Consider the following 23,947-nt stretch of genomic DNA (forward strand, 5'->3'; position numbering starts at 1 on the left):
AAAACAAATGAGCTGAGAAACTAAGGAACTAAACAAAACATCTTGTTCGAAAAATCTCTCTCGGATAAAATTTTAATTTCACTTCAAATGATCATTTTAAATGAACATTGATGAATTAGACAATGATTTAAACACGAAATATATATCACGAAAACTGAGAATACTGCAAAGATGTATCTGTGCGTAAATGCGATTAAAAAAATATGAAGTTGACTATATTGAAATTTATAGAAATATTTATGGACCAATTTTGATTGAAATTTCATATTTATTTGAAATATCGTTCAATTAGAAAAAATTCGAAATAGTTTGTGCGGGTACCACGAATTAAACATACGCTGCTGATACGTGAATATATCTTTGTTTCTCTCTTTTAGATAATCTCAAGCAGTTGTCTTTGTTTAACAGCCGAAGTACTACAAAACCAGCTCTCCAATAAGCTGTCAGTTCTTTCCGTAGAAGGACGGAAAGAGCCGAACCTGATCAGCCTGCGCTCTGCGGCCGACGCGTCTCGCCCTACGTCACAGTGAAGTATGTGCTCTCGGATGTAGAAAATGGCTGCGCTCTTCGCCACCCCAGGTCGGCGCGGATGTAAATACGGCCTGTGGATCAGCTTAGGAGTGTTTATCGCGAAATTTGTTTGTGGTGAGTATATTCGTGATCTGTTTTACAATTGTACGTACAAGATGTATTTTACGTAAAGTGGTAAGTGCAACAGTGTACAATGTACCAAAGAATCGATCGGATGCGGATTCTCGACGTGAGAACGATTAATGTATGCTGTTAACCATTGTTCGCCTTTTGCTACACGAATGAACGTTCTGCCGTTCCTGTTTCTCTCTCTCTCTCTCTCTCTCTCTCTCTCTCTCTCTCTTTCTCTTTCTCTCTCTCTCTTCCCCTCCCTCCCTCTATGCTATTCTGCTCTCCCTCGCCGCTATTTCTCTTTCTCTCTCAATCTTACTCGCTCTCGTTTTGATTAATGATGCTGCAGCACTACTTTTTCTTTCAACATATTGACAACAAACACATGTCTGGTTTTTTAATATTTTGCGAAAGCGAAAGATCAAAATACGATAAGATTTTAGGGCAATCTTCTTTTTTAGCGCGATTTAGAGAATTTCCTTAAGCCTTAAGCGATAATGGTACCGAATAGCGGATTCGACGGTGTTTCCACAACACTTATTACGATTCCTTTCGGACATCTATATGTGTATCAGTTTTATCGGTACTATTTACAAACTTCAATTTTTCATAAACAAACGCGAGTTTCGATGTTCGTGAGTGCGCAGACTGTGATTCACTACGCGACGAGTGTATTTTTGCAAAAGGAATTCTTATACCAAAGTAGCGCACGTTCTTTCTTACCCTTGACTCGGAGATGAGAGAAGGAGGAGAAGAAAAGCGAGCGACGAGCAAGAAAGAGGAGGTTCGGCGTTAAGGTTAGGTACTGAAATACCAACAACAGTGTTTCGTTGCTGTTATACACTCTAAAGTTCCCCTCGACTGTGCCTCGACCTTTTCCTACTTTTCTTTCCTTTTTTTCACGTGACTCGCGCCATATTCGAGTGGTCTCATTGGTTTCACGTGTGACTATCCTGTATTTCTGTCTAGTTGTTTGTTTGTCCCCGTAGCTTCAGTTCAGATTAATTTTAGGCGTTGCCGAAATTGCTTTCTCGAGAGAACGACTGACTTCTTAATCTCCAAATTCATTGCTTTCCTCGGATTTTGACAGGTTGAATGTAGGCTTGTGTTGCGTTGTTGTGTTACATTCAGGTTTCATGATCCACACCACTATCTCTAAACACTGTTCAAATTCCATTCCTTTTCCTTACTTTTTACTCATCTCATGCAGTATTATCGTGCTCGTATCAACAATGTCAGATTCGATAATTATAGTTTAGTAACTTCTCCCAATTTTCACTATTTCATTCCAATTCCTTTTTTTTACTTAAAATTATCATCATGAAATGAACAGATTTATCGGAAGAACTTGAGAAATTAATGTACTTTTTATTATTTTATGAAAAAATGTCATATTTAGAATTTTCAATTTAATTTATTTAATGTTCAAAATTTAATAAAAATGGTAGGTTAGATTAGGTTAAGTTAGTAAGTAGAGTAAATTGAAAGAACATTATAATTAAAAAATTTTGCTTTGTTTCGTAAAGGGGGATTGAAATTAAATAATCAGAATTAGGAAAAATCACTGAACTGCGCAATTACTTTAGATTTTCGTATCATTGTGTCTTCGGAAAAGCTATTATAATATGTAATATATGTACATATATAATATCGTTACTTAAACATGTAGAACAGTTCGCATCTCGTTAAACACCATATTCATTGCGCGGCAGATACACTGCGCCATCATGATGTCTGAACTCTGCACATATCAATTGAAACCGTATTATTACATATCATATACATTTTCCTAATTAACAACGAGAATTTGTAGTTAAGACATGTAAAAAGTTTTATATACATACGTTATGCATCGTTTGTTAATACGCTCTTCTATAGAAGATATAAAAACCGACAAAACCTTGTCGCTTGATACATATATATATATATATATTCAATAGGATATCTTATTAGTTAATATGTAGTTTAAGCACCCTTCAATTTTCGTTTTGTACTCTTCAATGCTATAAATGCTGTCGGCTTATGTTAAGGTTCCTGTCAAGCGATTTCTATTACGCTTTAACTCTTTGATCTTCGGTAAATGTTAGTTGCACCAAAATAAAATGGCGTAATTCTAGCGAAGAGACCTGAATACCGGTTAAATTGTTGATACTTGATTGGAGTTGAAGATTACAGGGAAATCTTAATATCTGTTTTACATCAATATTATTTTTTGTCACGCGCAGAAGCTAAGTTCGTATATGTTTAAAATGCATCGTGTCGTTAATAGTAGTTTTCTCGCTACTCTATATGTGCTAATTATTTCCGAAAGCCGTACAAAAGAATATCTATGTATGGAAACTTATCGAGACTTATTCGTTTGAGCACCTAGGAAGCTATCCGATTCAATTCAAGTTAATTTAATTCAGCTCCTTGTTCTCCTTTCCTGGATTATGTCGAATCTCTCATTGAATAATTTCTATCTTAGAAAAATACAAATCAGTTATTGACCATTATGAGACTTTTCTTTGACATTTGCGAAATAAATGGAGGATAAGGAGTTAAAAACAAGGAATGTCCTTTTTTTCGTGATTTACCATTTTATAACACATTTTTGTGACGACTAAGACTCTGGAACTATCAAATCATAATGATTATAATATTAAAAATATCTCTATAAGATAGTGTTAAAGATTTAGTACACTAATGAAAAATGAGGAATGTCCACTCTGTACTGGAACGAAACACAGATAAGAATAATTAATATTTTATTAATTATTCTTTTTTGTGATGCCTAAGCAAGATATAAATTTCATTTTATGAACAATACAGTTAAATTCATTAGATGTTATTTCTTTTCTAGTGGTCTAAAATATTAAAACTTAATTTTCCTAATAAAGCTATTTTGTGACATTTCTTGTTTTTCTCCTTACTCTTCAAATAAGGATAAAAGAAACACGTGACCGAAACCACACTAAACATGTTTTACCTCTCTTGGAAATTGTCGGACAATCGTGCATCAGTGATTTCCTTGTACGGTGCGATCGGCACACACGGCGTTATTATGCCGCAGGCTAAAAAACTGGTCGGTTATGAACACATGCTCTCAGCAAAATATAATTTAAATTTGAATTATGGATTATTAACAACACATTTCAAACCTGAAAAATCACCTAATTCTTTTTATTTTTTCTCCTTTTTTATTTTTTGAAATTATTATCACGAAGGAAAAGCTTACATTTAACAAAAATATTAACGTTCGTGATCTTCAACTTATACCGTTACTGCATAATTAACTTAATATTTTGCAGTTTTCTAGTTTACGTATAATTTGTTATTTTTAAAAAAATAAATAAGAATTCCGACAGAAGCGAGAAAGGGGAAGGACGAAAGGGATGGAACAAGAACAGCATACATTCAGAAGATTAATCTTTCATCTAAATATTTGAAGATATAAATAGAGCGGTCACCGTAAAATAGACACAAGAGTAATTCTGCGACAGAAGATACGCGATTTACCCGATCCTTCTCATTCTCTTCGACTCTCCTTCTATTTCTTATACATATAATACCTTTTTGTTGGAACTCACGGTCATTTGGATCATACAGACGTCATTTGTTGTTATTTCAAACGTTAATAATGGAATAATGATTCTTAGCGACCATTTTTATTAATTTCGTTCATTTTTACTATAATATTTATACATAGAATAATTAAAGAATTGAAGTAAAGATTTCAAATAAAAAAGAAAAATACATTCTCGTTAATTTTGCATGTTACGATTATAGTTCTAAAAGTTACAATAGATTATTCTATCATTCCACATAAATTTATAGTATTTACTATTCCAATTCCACAATTGTGTTACATTGTTTTAAGACTAATTATTTAAGTTTATTCTTCATGTTTCAGCATTAGGAATTACGTGTTATTGTGAAGGGCACTGTCCAGATGATCGAGAAAATGGAACTTGTGAGGGGAGACCTGGTGGTCATTGTTTCAGTGCAGTAGAAGAAGTTTGGGATGCAGAATCAGGAGAATATGTGCCTGAATGGTCATTTGGCTGTCTACCACCAGATGAACAAGGTTTCATGCAATGTAAAGGATACCTTGTGCCACACTTACAAGGGAAAAGCATAATATGCTGTAACAAGAGTGCACTATGTAACAAAGATTTATATCCTGATTATAAACCCCGAACTACCACAGTACCTAATCCAATGGCCATAGCATCGGGTGCGCCACTTATAATATTGACTACCATTTTGTCTATATGCTTAATGGTAATTTCAATAGCTATGGTGATCATATATCACAGATACAGAAGAAAAGAAAGGGGCCCTTGCCTAGTGCCTTCTCAGGGAACGCTTAAAGACTTTATCGATCAGAGTAGTGGCTCTGGATCAGGATTACCTCTTTTAGTACAACGAACTATTGCCAAGCAACTAGCCTTGTCTCAGTGTGTTGGGAAGGGACGTTATGGTGAAGTATGGCTTGCGAGATGGAGAGGAGAAAAAGTGGCAGTGAAAGTATTTTTTACATTGGAAGAAGCATCTTGGTTTCGGGAAACTGAGATTTATCAAACAGTGTTAATGAGGCATGATAATATTTTGGGTTTTATTGCTGCTGATATCAAAGGCACAGGATCCTGGACACAAATGTTATTAATTACAGATTATCATGAAAGAGGCTCATTATATGACTATCTCCAAACTACTGTTCTAGATCACCCTAGCCTTTTAGCAATATGTCTTTCAATTGCTTCTGGAATTGCTCATCTTCATACAGAGATCTTTGGCACACGTGGAAAGCCTGCTATAGCTCATAGAGATATCAAAAGTAGAAACATTTTAGTGAAAAAGAATGGTGAATGTGCAATTGCTGACTTTGGTTTGGCAGTAAGATATATAAGGTAAATAATAAATATTGTAATCTGGAAATGTATTATCGTTATTGTGATGATTGCGCAAAACATGTGTGTGCATGTTTGTATATATCCATATGTATGTATAAAAGAATGAAATAATCATTGTAAGACTTGATTTAGTATTTGCACTATATACACAAAGTTATAGGAGTGAAATGTTTTATTTACAGTGAAAGTGGAGAAATTGATATTGCACCTAATACACGAGTGGGTACTCGTCGATATATGGCTCCAGAAGTTTTGGATGAAACCTTAAACACATCTTCCTTTGATGCTTTCAAAATGGCAGATATGTATTCTGTTGGTCTTGTGCTTTGGGAAGCTTGCAGAAGATGCATTACAGGTAGCAAAAGCTCTATGGTGGAACCATATGCTTTGCCATACCATGATGTTGTTCCAAGTGATCCAGACTTCGAAGATATGCGACTAGCAGTTTGCGTAAAACGATTACGTCCAATAATACCAGCGCGGTGGGAAAATGATTCAGTAAGAATAGAATTAATCATATTTTTACATAATAGCATCTTAGTAAAACGTTTTTTATATTAAAAAATTTTTTGCCTTTTGTTACAGATTCTGTTTGCGCTGAGTAAGCTGATAACCGAATGTTGGCACGCAAATCCAGCCGTTCGTTTAACAGCGCTACGTGTGAAAAAGACAATATCAAAACTACATATTGATAATGCTATTAAAATCGTATAGCGTTCGACGATATTCGTCGAATGTGTTCTATCTTATCGCTAGTAGCTGAAAAATAATTTCTTCCCTTGTAAATAACCCGGTGTACATAGATTTATTGACAGACTGCAAGCCTGAAGACTGAATATTAAGATTTAAAAATACATGAAAATGTATGAATGTGCGAATTTGTATGATCAAATGAATGATCAATTGTGAGTTAAGAAGAAAGAAATTATGAATGAACGTTGTATATGTGTATATCTTTTGTTTTTATGTGAAAGGCGACAAAACATGATACTGTCCATGTTTTAACGCGCCTCACTGTGTTAAAATTTATTGAATGTATTCAACAATGGCTACTACTTAGAAAGAATAATTTCTTTTCCAGCCAAAAAAACAAGCGCGCATGAACGCTAAACAAAAACATTTCAAATAAATTTAATAGCAAAAATCTATAGAAAAGTGAAAACACCGTTTTGATGATAACATTTAAATTTATCGTATCTATTCAATGTTACGAATTTATACGTATTAAAACCCCACCATTAACAGAATCGTGTTAATCTATAATATTCATATGCCTTTGATATGATTGTCATTGAAAAGTGCAATACTACAATGAGTGTACAATTTTATTCGGAAAATGAGATATCTTGCAGGATACATGAAATTTTAAGTCGTTTATAGATATAAAGACGATCTTTATATTAAGAACATATGAAATATGTAGCGATTGTAAAATATAAATATTTGAAATATTCTTATATGTCAGAATACCTCAGGATACGAGGTAAATTTTAGTAATATTCAGTTTCCGTACATTTTTTTTACTACGCTTATTATTGACTTCTAAGATAGGAAAATTATTTTTTATTAATATGGTTTTCCGTTGTGTTGATTTTGACGTTATATACTGTGTCTCTTTATATGATATTGTATTATCTACATTGTAGTATATAATTTATATTTTTAAGTTAACAAACGTCATATTATTTCATTTAGTTCGTCGATTGTTAAATTTCAAAGCCACGTTTTGGCAATGCAATTTTATTCGTGAAAGTATTTTGTAAGATTTAATATTATTTTGATAAAAATATAAATATATTTGTTCTATAAAACTGTTTAGCGGATCGGTAAAATTTACAAGAATTAGAAATTATAAAAATTTTCATCGACAATTCTTAAAAAATTGTCTTTTTAATATTATGTATCTAAATTTTAACTAGTTACAGATTGTCATCACATACAACAAATTACGTGCTCGAAGTCAATCTTTGGTGAGTTCGTAAATTTTCTATGAAAATGGATTGTATCTATGTTAAAATTATAGTTAGTAGTAGGTTGATTGCAAATAATTAAAGTTATATTTTTCACAAGTATTAAATTTAATACTATTCTTTTCCGTACATGTGCAACACTTTTAATATGATTACATAGAATGTTGCAAGTGAGTATTTATATAACTAAGTAACGGTTATACGCTACAAGGGAATTTTCTTTTCTATAAGTTTTGTTGTAAATATACGAAACAAAAAAATATTGGTCATCAAAATGGAAACAATTTTATAGATAGAAAATCAATACCTACACATTTAGTGTGGTATGATTATATTATGAAGTTATACAGAATTAAATATTATATTAAATTAAATATTAAATTAAATATTATATTAAATTATTCTTTACAATATCTACGAAAAAAATGATCAGGTGATTAAAATATGTAGCATATTAGTGACATCAAACACGTGTAGACGTGCCAATAATTTTGAATAGGCATTTGGTTTTCTAATAGAAAATTTTGTTTTCAACAGTTGGCGACCCTGAGTTTCGTATTGAAAGAGACGCCGCGCAGCTTTCCACTTCCCAGTCTGTTTCGATCCGCCATTTTTACGTAGGAAAGCGTGTGGTTTGCCGTTGTGTTTTATCGGATTGTTTTACGGAAATACTGACTTGGTAAGTGTTTTAATACTTTCCCCATATTTCATATGTAATTTATTATAAGATTAAAATAACATGTAGATATAAGTTTATAGTTACATAGTTGCAACATTGAGATTATGTAGTTATGGTTCGTAGCGTCGACATGAAGATACATGAAGCACGCCATTTCACGTTTATTCAGCTCCCTAATACCATAGAATTTTATATAAATAATTCTCTTTTGTTATTAAGACGTAAAAACTAATTTATATCTAATAGCATGCGATATAGTTATCATCGAATTGTTTTTGTATATCATGGACAAATAAACTGATGCCAGTTGAACTCCTGATACATACGGTTTGTCGCATGTTGCTCGTCCAGTAAATTTTAATTTTGTTACCTTATAGTAATTTTCCACATAGTACTTGTATATCATATATTTTAGAATCATAGAATATGAGATATGGATTTGGTATAGATTTAGTCTTGAAATCCATCACACGTAAAGATCATATGTACTTTGAATTATAGAAATAGTATATATTATCGTATAGAATTTTATGCAAGTATTAATAACATTCGTATACAGTAGTATTAGCAAAATAGTACAAAGCTCTATAATCCTCTTTAATAGTGTAATAATTTATATAATGATCATTATTCATTTACTTCTAAATTGTTTACTAAGTTTTTAATATAACAAGAAGAATTTAAAAAAAATAATTTTTAATGTAACTTTTAACGTAATTAAGTATGTATAACAAGTAAAACGTTTTTAACGTATGTCGAATGCAGCCTCAATACAGCTTGAATAGTCCTTAATACATGCTTTAATGTTCCAATATTGCATGTGAACAAACATATATTATATTCCATATATTATGCTCAAAGAATGGAAATTTAACCTATCCCATTCCAAGAGCGATAAAACGTAAGATTAACATTGGTAAGAAGGAAAATAAGTGTAGGATAGAAATAGTTCCCGCGTTAACTTATTTCTAGTGAACGAAATATAGTTGAAGGTATGTTCGTGATAGGTTTTTGGACACCTCATTCTCACGGTCTGCTGTACTGCAGTTTTCCGATAGGGGCCACTGCTTCAACATCTCGCGCACTAGCGGACGCGGCAAGTGAGACGCCATTGTTAGATTGCGTTCTCGTGTATAAAGTCGTGTGCCTATTATCAGCGTTGGTTAAATCATTCGTTGAAAATAATACGCAGTATTCTTCGGTGAGTGTGAGAAAGCGTATAGTGTTTGAATGTAAATTTATACATGATAATTAGAGGGTGATCGTTACCACAGACATTTCCTAGATTTGGTGCGCCATTTCGACAAGGTCGGTACGCTGTCTGTACTACGTATTTTATAACGCACTACTTGTTCGCTGCTTGTGTACCTTTTCATTGCCCTATCGAAGTAAAAATTGAAAAAGTTATATTGCCCTATATTTAGAAATTACCAAACTGATTGTATCTGCTAATTTTCGTATGCGCAAGTGAAATATCTTGGCAAAATTGATGACCTTCGAAATTCGAAATGTTAGATCGTTAGCAAAATGGTGGAAAAAGTGCACTAGAGGGGGAATCTAAACAATCGCGTCACCATTGAATATCATTAATCAATTTTTTGAAGCTATGTTTCTTTGTACAAAGTGAAAGCTTGTAAATATTACATTTCAATATACAATGTAACATGTATGAAAGTCATATTACAGCAAGTTAATTATTCGTTGAAAATACGTGGGATAGAGTAATGTTGAGTGGCGTGTGTTGGTTTAATCATGTTAGCAACAAATGCAAATGCAAAAAGTCGTGAATATTCTAAATATATTAGATAGTTTTCTAGTGTTGTTGCAACATAGTATTTATTTTATATATACTGTATGTTTGGAAAAATTGTACAAGTCAGTAACGAGTAATATTTGAAATACTTTTTTCTTTTGAAATTAGGTTCTGCAACGAGCCGAAAATGCCGGGTTTTAGTAGCGTTGGCACATTTAAAATTTTTATCGGTAATTTAGCCGACAAAACATCAAATGCCGATATTAAACCATTATTTGAAAAGTATGGAAAGGTTGTAGAATGTGATGTGGTCAAAAATTACGGATTTGTGGTAAGTTCCCTTTATTCCATGTAACATATACTTTACTACAATATTTTGTTTGATGTATCGTTTCCTCTTTCTTTACTTTACACATATAACTCTGTTGGATAGTTACATCTTGGCCCAAATTTGACGAGCCTTTAATACATTCATACAACAAATATGTTATAATATATTTTTTAACAGCATATGGAGAATGAAGAAGCAGGGAGAAATGCGATACAAAATTTGAATGGACATATAGTTCATGGACAGCCGATCAAATGTGAGGCTGCAAAGAGTCGTAAGGGACCTAATACTCCTACAACCAAAATATTTGTTGGCAATCTCACAGATAATACGAAAGCGCCTCAAGTGCGCGAGTTGTTTGCCAAGTATGGTACCGTTGTAGAATGCGATATCGTGAGAAATTACGGATTCGTCCATCTAGAAGCAACAGGTGATGTCAACGATGCCATCAAGGAACTCAATGGACAAATGGTGGATGGTCAACCGATGAAGGTTCAAATTTCTACAAGCAGAGTACGACAAAGGCCAGGAATGGGGGATCCTGAACAGTGCTATCGATGCGGTCGCGGCGGCCATTGGTCCAAGGAATGCCCAAAAGGAGGAATGGGAGGAGGACCGGATAGAAACGGATACAGAGACCGAATGTTTGGACGCGACCCGTATCCTCCACCGCCGCCACCACCGTTCCTTCGGGATCGGTTAATGGGTGGTGGCCGCTTTGGAGTAAGTAGTTCTCTTTTTCTTATTTTTGTAACTGTTGAGAATAGAAGTATTTATTAGGAGGAAGGAAAAAAAACAGAAAGAACAGAAATTTGTTGTATAGTTGTGATCGTCCGTAACAATATGTTTCTTTATCTGTGTTCCAGGATTACGAAAGCTACTATGACAGGAGAGGCTTCGAGGACACCAGGGATCTCTACGAGAGGCGGTTTACGGGTATGACAGGGCCCTGTGACATGGGAAGTTCCATGTGCGGGCTTGACTTTCCACCAATGACAATGCCACCTCTACCCCCAAGACGAGACCCAATGCCTCCTATGCCTCCTCTAGGTATGGGATCCATGCGCGACACTGGCTTCTCCCGTGGTAACGAGTATGGCATGTTCAGCCGCCGATCACCCCCTCCAAGTGGCAACAATGGCCGGTTCAGGTGAGTAGAGCCAATTTATTGACTGCCCATTCGTCCGACTTAACATTGTGAACGTTCCAGGCTGGATTGACAGCTCATGCGAATTGGGATTCGGTTATTCGTCGACAAATAAGAGTACTTACTTTACCGTGTATTTTATTCTTTTCTCTTGTGTATTCTCGATCTCACACATATTTTTCAAATCTCTCTCTCGGGTATATATTATTTTGTGGAAAAATGGTCATTTCTAAATTGCATCGGGCAAATTTAGGTTATTCTTTTGTTCGCGATAAAAAATTTCGAAGCTGCCGTTTCACATTTGATCATTTTTATACAATTTTCATTAATTCCATGTTATTACATCTTTTTCGTATGTTTCAATTTATTTGAAATAAAATCACACGATATGTGTGTACGTATACACGCGAGCGTATATATTCATGATTATGCGCATACGTATGCATATACGGTAACGTATAGTCGTATTGTGTATATTACACGTATAATTTTTATTTGTTGCATTACATAGTTGAAACAGCAATCGATATTTTTCCAATCCATGTAGATTGTCGACCCGATGCCCACATGAGTGCAGAGTCTGTGTAATAAAATGCTAATGTGTATCATGACGCTTGGACGTTTCTGTACATTCTAAATTTCAGTGCACCTCAGGCTGCGTACCATCTTTGTCCATGAATGCGGGCAACCCTAGAGAGACAGTCCCGGGCCAGCGTTCAAGTCGTGCAAGAGTAAGTCTTTGACCACTTTTGTTAGCGAGTAGTCATACCTCGTTCTTGTCGCTGGCGCGTTGTACTTCATCAGCTTCTATTTTCCTCGGTGCCAACAAAATCCGAGTCTCGACTGATCGTACCTTGAACATGTCGACTGCTCTTCTAGGGATGTCCCTGTTCATAGACTCTCTTGATCCATGGCGTTAACTGCGAGATTGGCCTGTATGTCTCTCATAAATCCTTTGTGTTTCAAGCGCTCCTTATTACGTACATCACTCAACCGGGAGTGGCGCGGAGGCCTGGGATGAAGAAACGTTCCTAAGGAATGCGAACTAGATTTCTTGATCGCACTACCGCGAGCCAGGATGCGATCCTACAATTCTAACAAACTCTCGTACGCTGTAGATAGAAAAGAAAAGAAAAGAAAAAAAGGGCTGGCGCGATTTTCAGGAACGACGCCTATCGATTGTCTTTGAAATGTCTCGTAAGTAGAAACCAGCTCTCCAGACGCATTGGACAGTAAGTTTGTTTGTATGTCGGCGTTTCTAATAGTTGTTAAGGCCAGTTTCATAGATACGCTTCGGAAACATTCTATTAAACGCGCATCAGTTTCAATGTAGTCTTGGTTCAAAGTAATTTCATTAAATTTTTCAATCGTAATTTTTCGATAGCCAACGGAAGGTTGTAAATCGTAAAATGTGTATCGCGGAGAAAGAAATTACGAACAGCGTCATAGATAGTTTCGAGTTGTATGTTAGAAGGAGGAAAAGCAAGTTATGATGCACACGTCGTGTATTTCAATAGTTATTTCTGTTTCCAAGTAATCGGGGGAAAGTATGTAATTCTTTAATTTCTTAGTAATTCGTTTTTACGTTTATTAAAACGAAAAATTTATTTTCTTACGTTATCGACTCTATGATTATATACGTATGATCGTTTTCTTTCAGTTTTTTTTCTTTTTTCTTTTCTCTCTGATTTCAGTTTCATGCGAAGCTTTATCGATCTTAATTTTAGTAAAATTACGTTGTTGCAACGTAAGGATAAAAATTGTATTAATTGATTTATAAAATTGCATTTCGAATTGATTGAAAATGTTAAGTTATCCGTGGAAGTTTCATGAAACCGGCCCCGTGTATTACAATATCGAAGCGAAAAGATATGCAAAAAATTATGAAAACGCGCGTGTACACATTGACACGAATACATACCTATTCTGCATACGTGCATATGCACACATACATGTGAACAAATACACAAATTTATGCAGAGAGGGAGAGAGAGAGAGAGAGCGCACGCGAGAAAAAGAGAGAGAGGGCGAGAAAAAGAGAGATAGATGGATAGGGGGAAGAATTTGCTTCAAAATTACGATCCATAAGTTCTTGAAGCTGACTTCTACTCACGAGGTTCAAAGCTTTTCATGTATGTAAATCCATTCGCAAACTTTCAAATAGAAAACAGAGTTGATTGAATTTCTCAATCTTTCTGAATACTTTGAATTTGTTGTTGCATGTAACCTTATTATCCTACATGATCCCAGCCTGGGCTGCAAATGGCTCGTTACGTTCTGATTATATAAACTGATTTATAATTTGAAAGTCGCATGGGTTAAAAATCCAGTCTAACGCTGCCTGCCTTATATGACTGGCCAAAAAAAAGAAGAAAGAGAGAAAAAGAAAGATCCCATGTTCTTATCATTGCGAATCTTGAATTACGCGTCCATTTATTAATTTGTTTTCCTTCTAGTAAATGTACCTCGTATGAAATAAAGCGGATAGAAATACTTGGTTACTGCTTGCATTCAGATATTTTGGATATAATTTAAGTACGCGTAGCTTAACACATATACAAAACTACACATACACGAACAACATATATAAGAGAAATAAGTCCGAGTTGAATTTACGATTAGTTGTTTGATTTTGAAGCGATAATAGTTTCGTTGTCTTGGATAGATATCTGGTTAGCATACGAATGCGCGCCACCTTGTGCAGGTTCAAGTTTTAATCCATATGTACATACGTTTGTACAAGCATTCTTCCGAATAATTACGATTCATTCGGGCAATATATATTCGTCAGTTGATGTTCAAATGTGCATCTGGATGGATAGGTAGTTAACCGTGGATAAATAGCATCTTCCGTAATTGTACACGAGCATATTTCATGTACGTATCCGTCTGTCCTATAAATACGTTCTTCTCTTCCCTTCTTCAGTGATTGTGCTCGTCGTCATATTTGGTCGATGGTAGCCTCTTCCTTTATTTTGTACATTGTCTAAACGTAAAACTGCCTATGAAAATAGTTTCTTGCCGAACCATTTCCGACCTTTTTTTAACTACTTTTAACAGTCATATTAGGCAGCACGCGACAATTTTTCTTGCATTATCCATTATACAGGGACTAATTCACAAAGTTAAGCCTTGGACAAGGGAGCAAGTATGGTGTATATATTGATCTTTGATCATTCGTAGTTTCGATTATTTATTATACCGCTGTTATAGTAGAGGCATGTACGAGGACTTCAGCCGAGATTCATTTGAAGAGCGTAGGTAAGTAGACGTGTCAATTCGGGTTAAAAATTGATCCACACTGAATTTGTGTGTCGAAATGTGTCCAAATATTCGATTGTTAATTGAATTGATTATGCTCTCTTCTTTGTATGCCACGATGCGCCAAATTGCCTTTTCTTCTTTTATATTTTCTTATTATTTCCGATTATTGGGAAAGTATTTACTGACAAAATTACAGTTAGTGCCAGATTGAGATTAAAGCTTGCCGACACATGGAAAATGTAGAAAACTTTAATTGTGATGAAAATTCGTTACAATTACAGTCATATAGTGTTACGATCTATTTAATTTACTTTTATCCACTTGTTTATCTATTGTTTTAACCGGATCAATTGAAACAACAAGAGAACATTGATGAAAAAAGAAAGCAGAAAGGCGGTGTGTGGATTTTGCAAAGAAGAGAAAACCGGAGAGTGCTGGTAGAATGTATATATATAACTTGAAAGTTTTAGTAATTTTTGTTGGCATAAAAAGTACACATGCTACTAATACACGTTGCCGAAAATAATTAGCGAGAATAACGAGGAAAAAACGTACTCAATACGGTGTTTCCACCAAGTTTCTCCCATGAGTAACTATCTTTCCCCCGTACCTTAAAAAAATTATATATATACCGTATATAAATCGTTCTCTCTGTCGGTACGTAGATAGTACGATTTTTCTTTTTTCATATGATATAATACGACGTACCACCCTTGTCTACTTACCTATCCGCCCTTTCTGTATCTCACAAGTTGTTCCTCTCTTAGCTCGTGTGGTTTTTTTCCCGATTTCTTTTTTATCGATCTCGTATAACTGACGTAGATTCATTTTGGTTACCAGACCGGGATTACGAGGGCCATCGCCGTCGCGCCGGTTCGCACCATACTAAATCGTCGCGTCGGGCTCGGATCGGTCTCTGTCGGTCTGTCTGTCTCTGTGTGTCGGGTCTGTGTCTGTCGCTAGCAGGAAGCCTCGGGACCGAGATACTCTTGGCCGTCTATGTCTGTCGATCTGCACGCGCGAAGATCTACCATTCGCCCGCTCTATCCGGAAAACATGTACTCTCCCCGTAATGCGCTATTTAGACGAGAATCCCCGCCCATCCTCCTAAAAATAAAAAAAAGAAGACAAAAAGCAAAAAATATGATACGGACGATTTAAACAAGCAACAAACAGAATGATAAAGTATTTTATTGAATTTACAGGTTTTTTTTTCTATGCCGTCGCCTTTACACCTCCTTTCATTATTATTTTTCTTTTTCTCTGCCACTTCTCCTCCAAGTTCCCTTAAAAAAAAAAAAAAAAAAAAAAAAAAAGAAGAAAGAAAAAAAATTCCCTTGCACACATTTTATATACATGCATACGTGCGCGCGCGCGAGTGTGTGCGTGCGTGTATATGTGTAAGCGCACACGCATCTCGTCGTGACGTTCGCCCGCTTTCCTTCCGTAAACCTCCCTCATCGGACCTATATGAAGTTTTTTCACGCGTGCCTCGATTCAGTAATATCGAGAATTTTCTCTTTTAATGTAAGAAAAATATATATTTGTCGTAGCATCCTCCTACCGAGACAATTTTTCAACGCGACTCAATTCGTTTTCCTGAATTATATTCAGTTCTTTATCAAAATGCGAGTATTACTAATATTATCGCAAATGCTTAAAAACAAATTCCGTATCTTCATGGTCGTGAAAACTGGTGTAACATGTCGAAGAACGCTGCTGGTAGGACGATGCTATTAACCCTTATACCCTATACATAGATGCATACGTGTGTATATGCATAAACATGTATGTGTATGTATACATGTATGTGTACATACACGCATGTGTATATGTATATATTTATGTATGTATGTCGCGTCGTGTTCGATGCCGTTTCTGTGACGATGACGCGCACGTAACGTGTATTCTTGTTTCTCGATCGTACAAAACTTCCACGCGCTTCTAAAGCAAAAAGAACTTAATCGCGGCTACTAATGTGGTAAACGGAGAAAAGCAAGAGTTCTTTCAGTAATACATCCAGTATCGAGATTTGATAGCAAGAATATCGATCGATTTGAAGTTTAATCATAGTACAGAGAGTGCATTAAGCAGAATTGAAAAGTATGAAATTAACAGTTACAAATATAACATAGAATATACATCGGGTCCCTTTTTGTAATAATTTAGATGGGCGATTTTCGACAACGTGTCGTAATCACAAAATCGGAGCATCGTTCAAACGTTTGTTCGTCAATATCTAATTGTTCACTTCCCCCCATTTCTTTTTCTATCTTTTCTTATGTTTATATATGTATATATATTTTTATATACTTATATATATAAGAAATGGAGAGAAAAGTGGTCCTGCGTTTAATCGGCATCATGCGCGATATTCCTTCATCGTCGCGCTTCGGATAAAATCTCAGTTTGTTCAAGCAAAAACCGAGTTTCGTGATGCGTGTAAAAAAATGTGTTGTACATGATAAAGAACGGTTGTTCGATATTATGCGATGATAATTTTTACCGTCTAGCGTATGAAGTAACACCCGAAGATGGCGACGATGTGCGTGCGTGTGTTTTACCGATATCGTCTAAATATTCTTCCGCCGTATAATCATAATGCTTTTCGATACGAGATAATAGGGATACTGTCGTATTTATGTGTAACTTTACTTTCAACGAGAGAAGTGCGTGCGGGTTCGACTGTTCGAATCGGTTCCCGATTACCAAACAATAAAAGTCTTAAAAGATACAATTTCAGAGACCCAGTTGACTCAAGATGCGCCGATTCTGTATGAGAATCTAAATCTCGGTCGTGCGAACATTATATCGTTAATCTGTAGTAACGTAATATCGTTTTATTAACATATTAGAATTAATTATCGTGAATAATTACCGAAGATTAATACGGCAATTGCAGCTGTGCTCCGTTTAGCTTATAAATGCATACTTACATACACACTGACAACACACGTACATACGCGCGGGTGCGTCCATGATACACCCCTTCATTATATACATACACACACAACACACACAGATATACCGATGACCACCGTTTTTTCGTTTTGAACAGCGTATACACATTAATGACGTGTGTAATATTTCTCTCCCCCTGTTTTTCCTCTGTTCCTTTTTTTTTTTTTTGATGATACGACCTGTTTTCAAAGGTAATTAGATTAATGATAATCATACTAATAATGGTTTAAAGAAAGGAATGTAATAACAATGTACTTGTGAAGATTCACAAAAAAGGCGTTTCGTGTTCTTTAATCATCATTTGCACCGTTTTTCGTCACTCAAGGTAATGACCACCCTTCCTCCCTTATAACCAGAGCCTTTACTATACCGTCCAGTCCCTATCACCTCCGTAAGGTTTATTATCTAAGAAGATACACGTCCCATATAAACGTTAGTTAAACGGATGTACGCGCTTTTTACTGGCTTCCTGCGTGTCGTGCGTTATAAACATGCCGTGATCATGAGATACACGATATTGACGATTCCTGAATAATCAAATATTCGTGTCGTCGACCTCATTTTCGTCGTCGCACCCTCTTTATTAAGTAAATCGGCCAACATACACGTACAGTGTCTCCGCGCAGTTACGCTCCTTATATTCCCTATTTTTTCTCTCGTGATCGCGTAAAAGAAAGATTTAGATTAGTTTTCCCGTTAGAAATTGGTACATTTATATGTTTTTACGTGTCTAAGAGAGACACGTAAAATTATATATTTATATAGAATACTGGTATGTAACGTTATAGGCAGAAGGTATTATGGGTAATTAATTTCTTAATAACCATGCTCATTGTTCTGTTGTATAAATAGCGTTATTTCTGTATGCGATTCCTTCGCATTTTTCATTATTTTTTTCGTTATTTCTTATTTGGATACAAGTGAACGATCGCTCTCACAAATCGTGAAATAGTAATAAACGTAGTTGAAATATACGATGAACAATGGTATCAATTTCGTACACACATATACACATGTATATCCATTTTCGCTGCACAAATGTTAGTATGTATTTTTTTTTAATTATTTTACACATTCTTCTCATATTTTGGATATCCTGCTGAAAGTATTGCAATTTTTACACATCAAACCTTTCCCATTTTTTATTACTTAATGATTGTGAAAAAGTTGTTGGACTGAGCTTCTAGTAAGCAATCGTAATAATAGTTTCGGTGAGCTTAACGATAGGGCCCTCAATTTACATGTAGAGAAATACTTAAGCATGATCCAAATACTATTTGTAAATAAAATACGAGGGAATTCTATGCTATTAAAGATCATATGTATCGTTAAACATGCGTTCTTAAACATGAAACGGATCTTTAGGAAAAATTTTATTAAAAAAAGATAGGCAGGCGTATGATACTATTCTATATACGTCGCAGTTAATGTTACGTAATTAAAACATGCGACAGCAACGTTCGTTGTTTACGCGATTAGCATACGCGAGTAAGTCTGTGGAGCGAGCCAAAAAGAAAAAGCGAAATTTATCGACTGATACGTATAGATACGTATGTACTTATGTTGTGCCATCGTGTTCGGAACTTGAATATGGAAAGCACGATTTCGTCGCATGTTTGACGGCAATTCGATCGATCAAGTCGTCGAAGATTACATTCTACCGGAGTTATCACGTCGATCGGGAACGTCTGCGGTGACCTATGCACGTTATTTCGTAGTCTTACGAACATATTCGCCGTTGAAGCCGTTGCAACCGTTCAAGTTGAAATTCGTCGGGTTGCCGAGATGTGCACAAACTCTCATAAAAAGGTTGACGGTATGAGAATTCCCGAGCCAAGTAGCTATCGGAAATACATACGTACGAGTCCCTCCACGAACTAATGCAAGTGTATCAGTCACTCTATGGTAGACGACGCGTGACGCGCGAATTTTGAAAAGTGAAAGATAAAGCAAAAAAAGATATCCACGTATTAAAGGAAAAAAAGCTGTATCTGAAAACGGAAAGTAAGGCGCAATAGAGATATATTACCGGCTGTGTAGAAACCGGGACAACGATATACATTTAACATGCGTATGTGAGGACGGAAGTAAAATAGCCAAAAAACCGGGACGTGTTATTCTTCACATGCGCGACAAAAATTATACGTGTCTTGTACCGGGTCGTCGGTTATCAATTATCAAAAAAGTGATAGAGACGCGCCGCAGAGAAATGTAAAAAGACATTATGCATATTGTAATGTGATGTATGATATAGGACACGATAGAGCCCCTGCCTCAAGCGCTTTTGGACATACTTGGAAGGAGCTGGGCTTTGATGATGTCGATTACGAAAGGAAAAAGAAAAAGAAAAAAGATAAATAGAAAAAGTAAAGGAGGGAAAAAGAAAACAATAAGAGAGAGTTAGAGTGAGATAGAGAGAGAAATTAGCACAACAACGTATCCTATGAGGTGAGATGTAATTGTCAACCAGGACAACTTCTGTACTTCATTGACAGAGGCACGCCATGACTGACAAAAGTGGTGGTGAATGATGATGGTGGATATGGGCACCGCAGATCCCACTTTGGACAAATATGTTGGGTGTAACCGCAATGTACCAAGGCAAGTTTACTCTGTATCATTCTGATCCGCGTGAAAATGCAAGTAAAACAAAAAAAAAAAAAACAACCACACGTGTTTTCTTCTCTGAAAATATTAAAAATTCGTACATTTCTTTGTTTGCTGAACTTTTTGAGAGTCATGTTTTCTTTCTTAGGAGATGCAGCAGTGTATGCGCATGTTCATTAAAAACTACGATACGAAGAATATGCGAATATAGGTGTCCAGCCTCTAAGGTAACATCGGATATGGTGATACTGCAAATTTGTTCATCCCCAACACTCTTCTGTATGTTATGTTAACACTGGATTTCTTAATATTTTTCTCGAATGTATGGAAGCGCAAGAAGGAGGTATCGTAAGGAAAGTAGAATCTCTACTCCTGCACCTTAATATAATTTTGAATGCATCGTAACAGTTAGCATTTGTAACTGTTTAAATGCGCTGTTTTATTACCATGATTTTTTGCTGATCTTCAGTATGATACGATATAAATTGTTTGAATCTTTATTCTTCTTTATCCTCTTCCCCCCTTTTTTTTATCAAATATGTTAAAAATGCGAATATATGTATATATCAATACATTTAATAATTAGTGAACATCAGTAGTACATTAATTATAAAGGCATACGATACCTTACCTGATGCAGGATACTACTATGTATTGTTTTATTTGATCAAAGTTTATATATATCACGGTCTTAGTTTATATTGAAATTTGATGGTAAGTACAATAACGCTAAATTTAATAAATAATGCGTACATGAAGCATACTATCAGAATATAGAATACTATCAGAAACAAAAAATTCTCTTTCTGAATTTAATAAAGTATAATACATGCGCATTAGTTGAGCACTTAAGAAAAAGATAGTATGTGTGATCTGTATATAAATAATTCTATTAAATTGTTTTCTTAAATGCTAATTACATTTTGGACATAAAAATATAAATATTAATACGACAAACTTGTAACATGTAAATATTATATATAATATATACATTATTTTTAAAGATATTGCATGCATTAAAGATAACACACTTCAAATTTTCTTTCCCCTATAAATTGCCCAACATAGTAAATTAACAAGTAATAATATATTACATGCACCGATGGAAAACTAATAATATGTTGCATTAAGCAAGAGTTATGTAAGTTTATTCAAGTGATAATAATAGCGTATCACATTTGTATATCTTTAATAATAATGTATTACAGTATTTGCGAAAAGAATTATGGTACATTTGATATTAGTACTATAGAAATATTAGTATCATATATAAATTTTCATCAGTTACTATTCAGTGCAATAAAAATGTTGAGGTAACGTATAAAATGACAGCAATAAAGATAACATTTTAATGCAAATAGAGTTGAAAGTGCACGTGATTTCGTTGGACTTTGCAACAGCAAGTAACGAATAGCTCCGCCACGAATTAGTGGCGTATCGGCAATATTCATGTATGGTAAATTGTTACTTTAAGTACCCAAAATCTTAACAAATGGCGGTGCACTTACGGTATGATAATTTAATATTGTGTATATATATATATCTTTTATTTTATTATTTATCATTATCACACTTTAATCTAGTTTAGGGTTGAGGTTATGTATTAATAGGTTAGGTTTTACACGCCATTGATCATGTGCTTACGTGATTGTGATTCATTGAAGATGAAATTTGAAACTATTCGAATTTTTTTTATAAATACATATAAAAAAAGTTCGTATTATTTTTTTCTAACATTCGTGTGCGTGCGCGCGCGCGCGTGTGTGTAAAATTTATGTCCTAAATTTTTAACAGGAATATCGTAAAAAATATATTCAGGTTATAATTTGTAGATGCTGTCTTTTTTTGGAATGTATAAATCCTTATTGGGAGAGAAAGAGAGGAAGAGAGAGGAGATATATGTATAATATATTAATTTATTTTGAACGTAAAATATTTATAATAAATTTAATTGAGAAATGGGTTTATACGTGCAATTGAGATAATTTCAAAATATTTCAGGGAGGGCCTCCTATTAGGCTTGGGTAATCCTCTTCTTGATATTTCAGCGACTGTAGATAGGAATTTTTTAGAAAAATATGATTTAAAATCGAACGATGCAATTCTTGCTGAAGAAAAACACAAGCCAATGTATGATGAATTAGTTGAATTGTATAACGCAAATTTTATTGCCGGTGGTTCTGTACAAAATACTATGCGAGTAGCACAAGTAAACTCTTTATATTATTTGATGTATTATATTACATTAATAGAAATATCAGTCATTGACTATCCCGTAGTGGTTCCTGGAGAAACCACGAGTTGCAACTTACATGGGTTGTGTTGGAATAGATAAGTATTCCAAAATTTTGGAGGATAAAGCACGTGCAGATGGCTTAAATGTTCGTTATCAATATACAAAGAAAGAACCTACTGGTACCTGTGCTGTTCTTATTACTGGTAATGAACGTTCCTTATGCGCCAATTTGGCTGCAGCCACTTGTTTTTCACCTTCGCACATAGAAGAATCTGAAAATAAAAAAATTATAGAAATGGCAGAGTACATTTATATTTCTGTATGTATCAACCTAAATCTATTTAATTTGATTTGGTTAAATTTGAACCTAATATAAAGTATTAAATTTTAGGGCTTTTTCTTAACTGTAAGCCCAGAAACAATCCTGATGATTGCTCAACATGCTCTAGAAAAAAATAAAATTTTCATAATGAATCTGAGTGCACCATTTTTATGCGAATATTATAAGAAACCAATGTTGGAGGCTCTTCCTTATGTAGATATTTTATTTGGTAATGAGGCGGAAGCTGATACATTTGCAAAAGCAAATGATTTTAAAACTAAGGATAGGAAAGAAATTGCATTGAAATTATCACAAATGGAAAAATTGAATAAGAAAAGACAAAGAATTGTTATAATAACACAAGGTCCCGATAATATATTAGTAGTTAAAGATAACACTATAATTGAGATTCCTGCTACAAAACTTCCAAATGATAAGGTTGTGGATACTAATGGAGCTGGTGATGCATTTGTAGGAGGTATAAATTCTTGGTTCTCTAACTGAAAATTAATAACCTGATTAAAAGAACATATATTGTCATTGTTTCAGGTTTTTTGGCTCAACTTGTGCAAGGTAACAGCATAGAAGTTTGTATAAAATGTGGAATTTGGGCTGCAACTCAAATTGTACAAAGATCTGGATGTACTTACGAGGGGAAACCTGATTTTACTCCTTAATCACACTTAAGTCAGTTAGTAATTGTAAACTCTGTACTTAATAAATGATTTAACAACTTTTTACCTCAATTTCTAGAATCGCAAAACAATTTTGTACCTACTTACATCTAAATATATTATTTTTGTATCGCTGCACTTTATATTACTTAAAAAAATATTACATTAGCATATAATGATAAAAATGATAAGGATCACGGAAATATTATATAGTAGGATAAAATATATATCATGAATTACTATGCATATACATGAAAAATTTTAGTAGTATTAATTGTGTAGTATATTGATGGAGAAAAGATAGTAATGTAAACAGACATAATACTAACTAAATGATGTGTTATTTGCTTGTACTTTTAATACTAGTATTATTTAAACGAATATCATTTTATTTTTTAAATTATGTAATACGAACCTTTACATTATTTTATACAAAGATTACGGTATTATTATTACACTACTTGTT

General features: G+C 34.5%; 3 protein-coding genes and 1 long non-coding RNA gene across 22 annotated transcripts; 3 read left to right on the forward strand and 1 right to left on the reverse strand.

Annotated features, from left to right (window-relative positions):
• Nucleotides 1-248: 248 nt before the first annotated feature.
• LOC139992866 (uncharacterized) lies at nt 249-1,052 on the reverse strand. Its single transcript, XR_011801222.1, has 2 exons — nt 684-1,052; nt 249-602 (listed from the first exon to the last, which is right to left on the reverse strand). It is a non-coding gene; the product is annotated as an uncharacterized lncRNA (long non-coding RNA).
• Tkv (serine/threonine receptor kinase thickveins) lies at nt 504-6,994 on the forward strand. Of its 3 annotated transcripts, none has more exons than XM_072014105.1 (4): nt 504-645; nt 4,535-5,534; nt 5,720-6,035; nt 6,123-6,994. In XM_072014105.1, the coding sequence occupies exons 1-4, from the start codon at nt 555-557 to the stop codon at nt 6,249-6,251; spliced, it is 1,536 nt and encodes a 511-aa protein (XP_071870206.1). In that variant the 5' UTR covers nt 504-554; the 3' UTR covers nt 6,252-6,994. The 3 variants fall into 3 exon arrangements, with proteins under 3 accessions (XP_071870206.1, XP_071870209.1, XP_071870208.1); XM_072014108.1 differs by lacking the exon at nt 504-645 and adding an exon at nt 1,304-1,439; XM_072014107.1 differs by lacking the exon at nt 504-645 and adding an exon at nt 1,306-1,444.
• Nucleotides 6,995-8,044: 1,050 nt separating this feature from the next.
• On the forward strand, nt 8,045-21,029 carry Lark (RNA-binding protein lark). 16 transcript variants are annotated; one of them, XR_011801218.1, is made up of 9 exons: nt 8,045-8,186; nt 9,194-9,387; nt 10,108-10,270; nt 10,448-10,993; nt 11,137-11,206; nt 11,321-11,420; nt 12,062-12,148; nt 19,897-20,243; nt 20,398-21,029. XR_011801218.1 is itself a non-coding variant. In XM_072014123.1 (8 exons), the coding sequence occupies exons 3-8, from the start codon at nt 10,127-10,129 to the stop codon at nt 15,568-15,570; spliced, it is 975 nt and encodes a 324-aa protein (XP_071870224.1). In that variant the 5' UTR covers nt 8,045-8,186; nt 9,194-9,387; nt 10,108-10,126; the 3' UTR covers nt 15,571-17,936. The 16 variants fall into 16 exon arrangements, 9 of the variants coding, with proteins under 9 accessions (XP_071870224.1, XP_071870225.1, XP_071870226.1 ...); XR_011801216.1 differs by lacking the exon at nt 12,062-12,148 and adding an exon at nt 14,634-14,678; XR_011801215.1 differs by lacking the exons at nt 12,062-12,148; nt 19,897-20,243; nt 20,398-21,029 and adding exons at nt 12,385-14,565; nt 14,631-14,678; nt 15,522-15,879.
• A 343-nt stretch (nt 21,030-21,372) lies between these two features.
• Adk2 (Adenosine kinase 2) lies at nt 21,373-23,553 on the forward strand. 2 transcript variants are annotated; one of them, XM_072014115.1, is made up of 5 exons: nt 21,373-21,562; nt 22,251-22,458; nt 22,529-22,804; nt 22,877-23,285; nt 23,357-23,553. In XM_072014115.1, exons 1-5 carry the CDS (start codon nt 21,447-21,449, stop codon nt 23,482-23,484), a joined length of 1,137 nt encoding a protein of 378 aa, XP_071870216.1. In that variant the 5' UTR covers nt 21,373-21,446; the 3' UTR covers nt 23,485-23,553. The 2 variants fall into 2 exon arrangements, with proteins under 2 accessions (XP_071870216.1, XP_071870217.1); XM_072014116.1 differs by lacking the exon at nt 21,373-21,562 and adding an exon at nt 21,603-21,758.
• Nucleotides 23,554-23,947: the final 394 nt, after the last annotated feature.

This window comes from Bombus fervidus, chromosome 12, assembly GCF_041682495.2.
Source record: "Bombus fervidus isolate BK054 chromosome 12, iyBomFerv1, whole genome shotgun sequence".
Classification (NCBI taxonomy): domain Eukaryota; kingdom Metazoa; phylum Arthropoda; class Insecta; order Hymenoptera; family Apidae; genus Bombus; species Bombus fervidus.